The following is a 5,819-nucleotide window of genomic DNA, read 5'->3' as shown; positions in this document are numbered from 1 at the left end:
AGCAATCAAGAAAGCTTTCCACCATTTTCTTTAATACTATAAATTACTATGGTCGAGGTATGGTCACAAGATTGCCAAGTTTCTGTATCACAGACTCAAAAAATATAACATTCTAGTCAAGTTCTTAAAATCCTAGTCAAGCTTTTACTTTAGAAGAGAGACTTTCTAGAGGTTTGAACGAGCTAGAACATGTTTGCCCTAAACTCGGTTTTAGCTTAGGAATAGTGTCTAATATTCAAGTTCAATTGCTCAAATCTCACACGCAAGGTAATATTCACCTCATACACGCTTACTTGGACAATATTCTACAAAAGATTTTCATTTACTTGCCACAAATAGTAGAGGAGAAGGTCACCCCCCCCCCCCCAAAAAAAAAAAAAAACTGTTTAAAACTTTTACAATATACTCGAATTTGCATACTTGCCATCTTTAAAGTCAAAACTTCAAAGTAGTTTCCTTGATACACAACTATATAACTTGATCTTAATACGACTGGATGATCAAATGTGGTGTGTGAACTGATAAAGGCTCAAAATTGACCTGATCGTATATCTCTATCAAGACGATCTGCATTAAGTGTCCCGGGAAGCTCTCTAAATTCTTCATTAAAAATAGAATAGGCACTGCAAGTGTTAAACGCCAAAAATAAGATATTATTGAAATAGTAAACGACCGCTATACCTTATAAAAAAATAGTAAATGACTATTAGACCACCAAGATAATCTTGAAATTTCAAATGACTGATAGTGATTTAAAACAAACTCACTTTAAAAATTCTTAAAAAGGTAACATGATAGCCACCAACAAGATATACACACGGTTGTGTTGGGGAGGGGAGGGGGGGCAGAGGACTAGCATGTAGCACAAACATCAAGTTAGAACATGTGGAATTACATGCTCCCAGAAAACATTGGACATCTTCATCATGAGGAACTAATTTGCCAAAAGTTAGAAGAGAAATGGTTGATCTAAAAAAGAATCTTACAAAAGGAAGCTTACAAATTGATGTAATTTAATATGGTACATCGGGTTGTAAAGCATTTTTTTGTTATAAAGTAGATTTGACGTATCACATGAACCACGCCAATTTGTAAAGTTACTTTTGAAAGATCCATGTGTAGACCTAACACTTCTCAAGTTAGAATGATGGACTTAGAAGTGGATCAGTTGCCATTTTAGCATTATTCTCCTTTTGCGTACAGCCATACATATCTCAGAAAGAGAAAGAAGCAAGCCTTGTTTACATTATTCTTGAGAGTTATGGGGAATGACATTTTATGCTATTTTTTTATAGTTTAGGTTAAATTAAAACATGAATTATTAAATAGAGCACACAATTTCTCGCAAGTAGTAACACAAAAAATTTCTTTCAAGTGTATACCTTAAGTCACCAGGTTGTCGATGTCCAAGATTCAGGATAATGATTACAAAGCCGGATCCAAGTATCTGAATGCATAGCAAACATGAGAATAACAAAACAAATAAGATCTGTCACATCAGTAACTTAACAGGTAACATCAATCCAGTATATTAACTTTTACGCATAAAAAATAGATCCACACCAATTCTCTAGTTTAAGGCCTCGTTTGTTTTGGAAAACATCTCATCTCATCTAATCATTACAACTTTCCCAACTTCCAATACAAAATAAAATAAACAATTCAACTTTTTCAAATCCTAAAACAAAAATAATATTAAAAAACATACTCTAATAATATTTTATTCAACTTTTTAACTTTAATCTCATCTCATCTCCGAAAACAAACGAGGCCTAAATCATCTGAGCACTCAGTAATTGATTGCTGATAAGAGCATATATATTTCTTCCACTCCAATTATAATATCAAGGCCAGCATGGTGATATTATTATTCCCATTTCCACAGATATCATCACATTATAAGGACTGGATAGGGTGAATTTACCTACAAGGCAACAGCTATGTGCACAAACCTACTTGTGAGGTTGAAAAGAATCAAATAAAAAAAAAAGTTCCTGTGAAAAATCTTTTTGAAGAGCAGTTCCTTTCAGAAGCTACAAGTGTAAAAGTTTATGGTGCAAGCACATTAAGGCTCTGTTGGATAGTGAAATGAGATGAGATGGTTTTAGATGAAAGTTGAAAGTTGAATAAAATATTGTTAGAATATTATTTTTTAATATTATTATTGTTTTGATATTTGAAAAAGTTGAATTGTTTATTATATTTTGTGTGAGAATTTGAAAAAATTATAATGATAATATGAGATGAGATGAGATGAAACCGTTTCTGTATCCAAACAGAGCCTAAGAATCTCTAGCTAACTTATGTAAACCATGGCATACTTTAAATTATATTTTTTTTTATTGCTAAAAACAATCTTCAGTTTTGTCGAAGGTAAACTTTACAAGAAGACCAATCCTAAAGCAAGGGTTCCACCCATGTTCTTTACAAAATTACCTTGATCTCAGTAAAGTGAGAACCTGAATCTTTCCTCCCCCCACTCTTTCTTTATTTTTGGATGTTTTTTTATTGGTAATCAAGAAGTTTTATTCACAAGAAAAGAAGACAAAATATAAAGGAGGGGTATAACACGAAAAAAGGGATTGAGAATCCTTTATATAGTGTGCCAAATTAATTATACCCATCAAAAGTCATAACTTACAGGTTTTTTTAACATCCTCTCTGATGGGAAAAAAAAATTAGGCATTCATTTGTTTAGCACCTCCAAAACTACAAGGCACATGTTAGGAAATTAAACAAATCTAATTTTTGGTTCCTTCAAGTTGGAAAGATCCAGGAAGGATGAACTTTACATAAAATCTACATAAGCCGCTGTCGGAGAAAGCTCGAAGAGCTTCCCTTCATTCGCTTCACAGGAGTCGCACAGCACATAGCTGGAAGTCAGAGGCCCTATTTGATGTGATGATTTTGCATGTGGCCATGAAGGCCGCATTAAAATATAAATTTAGAACAAGTTGCACTCAGTATGAATTCCCTGCCAGAGTTTGTAGTTCAATAATCATTATCTTTGGGTGGTGGTGCATGACAGCTTCCACTCCTCAAGCTTTCGAGAGTTTTTAGAAATGTGATCTTTCTCTTCATCCTGCTATTTGGGTGTCTCCTATCCTTATGCTTCATGTGTACTAAGGTTGCACCCTTTGCACTTTGAATAAATTTCTTATTAAAATATTAATTCCCAGCCGAAAGAAAAGTCCATGAAACTTTTCTATGTGATAGTGTTGTGCCCATGAGGTGCATTACAATAAGTTTTACTTAGTCAAGGGACTTTTTTGTTATTATTTACTTAAACGTGCTCAATATAAGCTTTCTCCACCCAAGTTAAGACTCAAAGAATGTCACACAAATAGTATTTAAAAAATAAAAAGTACAGATACTATGCATTTATATATTGCTTGAATGAACTTGTAAAAAAACAAAAAGGACAAACTTAAAGAAGTGAACTTACATATAGAGGTCCAAGATCCCATCTATGGGCAACAGGTGCCAAGATAAACCACAAGACAATAAGGGCCCATGCCTTTAGACTGAGAGAAAGAATCGCCATCAAAAGGATATCTATCATGACAAATAAAAGAAGACTCATTAGCAAATAATTTGTTTCGAAGTATAGCAGTTAGTCAACTAGTTGATTACCTGGAAGCTTCAACTTATCATGTAGAAAAGAGTAAAGCCTCCTTTTCCACCTGCTTGATGAATGTGGGAGCTGAAACTTCTGTAATGAGGAAAAACTACTTAACCAAAACAAAGAGAAAAACCAGAAATGCTACATAAAAGAGGGATTAACTCCAGCTTAAAATAAAACCATAATTTAGTTGTACCAGATCTTCATCGTCGTCTTCATCATCAAATCCCTCACGAAGATGTTTAATTGGTGGCTTCGGTTTGACGGCAACAATTAGGGAATCTAGAAAACAAAGGAAAACAAATTCCCACAATCAAAAGCCAATCCCTCAACAATCCCAAAACCAAACACTTCATAGACCACAATTAAAACGTGATTCTCAACTGTCATTAGTACCATATTCCTTCGCCTCTAGCTACAACTTACAAGGACACATCAAGGCGATAAATTCAGTTCAAAAGGAATTGATAAATTAACTGGACCTAGAATCCAGAAACCCTAGAGGTTCAGTCCTCTAAGCAAACAGGTGTTCTTAAATTTCTTCCACGAGATATTGCAATGTTGAAATTAGAAGAGATGATCATGGGTCTGCAAATTTTTGTCTTTTTTCTGTAGTGATCGTCACATTTCTACAGCTGATGAGAATTTTAGTCAATACTGAATAGCCGTAATGCATATTTCGTACATTAAATGCCAAGTTAAACTTAACAGGTTTTGAAGTCATGAAAAGACATGCGTGTAACAGAGTCAAAACATAAACTTTAGATTGCAGGTTACAACATGAAAACTGACCGATTTCTCAATTAGAATATGACTTGTTGTAGCTGCGGTGCCCTGGTTGAATTTTGAAGGCGTTGTATGGGTATGTACTTTATTGAGTCCAGACTGGGTGTTTACTTAATTGAACTGGACTGCATGAGTGCTTACGGGGAGCAGCAATTACAAGTACTCCCTTTGGATTACCAAGTCATGACAGTAACGTTTTAATGTTTGCAGGTATGTTCATCTAAAAGACTTTCTCCAACTGATGTTTTTTATTTTTTTACAAGTAAGAATCTTTATTGAATAGAATGAAACTAGGCAATGCCCAAGTACAACTCCACCTGATGTTATAGATGTCAATATTGTTATCTCTTGTTTAGTCTATCCAACTCTAGATAAAGGTAAAGAGACAAATCTAGGATGATCATTCCAAGCTAATAACATTGGGGACAAGGACCCATACCGCCATCATTAAGTCGTAGGTAGACATGGTTCCCATTTTCGTCGTTGTCATGCAATACATTCCCTCGCAAAATAAGCCTTAAATGATCAATGGGTAGACGATCGTTTCCCGAAATCAATCTTCTCAAATCACACACCTAATTTACGAACAAACAACACAAGCGCATTATGATGATCAGAAACGACAAACACCAGTTTCACTTAATTATGCAAAAAATCCAAAAACATCAAGCCAAACCCTAACATATCATACATGTATGTAGACATGGAGAGAGAGAGAGAGAAGGGGCGTACTTTGATGGTAGAGGGAACGCGGAAGCGAGAGGGGCGAGCGGGGCCGACGGTTCGGAGAATGACTTCCACTGTATTATTGTTATCTACTTCTCCATTGCGATCAGCGTCGCCCACATCGGGCCCCTCCTCCTCTACGATCTCTCCCATAAATCTATCCAAGCTACGATTAGATAGATTTGCAGGGCTCGAAATCAATCAATCGGTTGCTACTTATTGGTACTCACCGCCACCGGCGTCCGTACAGTCTCCGAGAGAAAGAGACCAACCGACCCCCTTTTTCTTTTCACCACCCCCAGCAGCTCCTTTCTCGCTCCCGGCGCCCTGCGTGTGTTTAAAACGACATCGGATAGTGCTCACATCGTTCGTACACTTATATATAACGAGGGCCTCAAAAAATCGGAATCCCTTCTTTTGAAGATTGAAATCAGATAGGAACGAATCGAACGATACATTCAACGGCTGATTCGTCATAATTTTGGATCGGTTATTTTAGGCTTCGGTTCCTCAACTACTCTCAACTCATCATTACAATTTTTTTAAATTTTAATATAAAATATAATAAACAATTCAATTTTTTCAAATTCTAAAATAATAATAATATTAAAAAATAATATTCTAACAATATTTTATCATCTCAACTCAACTCACTTCAATATTCAAACACAACCTTAATATTAAT

General features: G+C 35.2%; 1 protein-coding gene across 1 annotated transcript; it reads right to left on the bottom strand.

Moving 5' to 3' along the window:
* Nucleotides 1-365: 365 nt before the first annotated feature.
* Nucleotides 366-5,526, bottom strand: LOC108994094. The gene is made up of 7 exons (XM_035685480.1): nt 5,141-5,526; nt 4,848-4,983; nt 3,819-3,904; nt 3,634-3,712; nt 3,446-3,555; nt 1,383-1,447; nt 366-623 (listed from the first exon to the last, which is right to left on the bottom strand). Exons 1-7 carry the CDS (start codon nt 5,285-5,287, stop codon nt 530-532), a joined length of 717 nt encoding a protein of 238 aa, XP_035541373.1. The 5' UTR covers nt 5,288-5,526; the 3' UTR covers nt 366-529.
* Nucleotides 5,527-5,819: the final 293 nt, after the last annotated feature.

Source organism: Juglans regia, chromosome 2, assembly GCF_001411555.2.
Source record: "Juglans regia cultivar Chandler chromosome 2, Walnut 2.0, whole genome shotgun sequence".
Classification (NCBI taxonomy): domain Eukaryota; kingdom Viridiplantae; phylum Streptophyta; class Magnoliopsida; order Fagales; family Juglandaceae; genus Juglans; species Juglans regia.
Note: the sequence above shows the minus strand (reverse complement) of the source record. Positions and strands in the feature narration are given on the sequence as shown.

Coding starts and splice junctions, on each gene's coding strand:
- LOC108994094 (XM_035685480.1), bottom strand. CDS start 5,287: ATGGGAGAGATCGTAGAGGAGGAGGGGCCCGATGTGGGCGACGCTGAT. Junction 1,448..3,445: donor GGGATCTTGGACCTCTATAT/GTAAGTTCACTT, acceptor CTATGCATTCAG/ATACTTGGATCCGGCTTTGT. Junction 624..1,382: donor CGACAACCTGGTGACTTAAG/GTATACACTTGA, acceptor TAACACTTGCAG/TGCCTATTCTATTTTTAATG.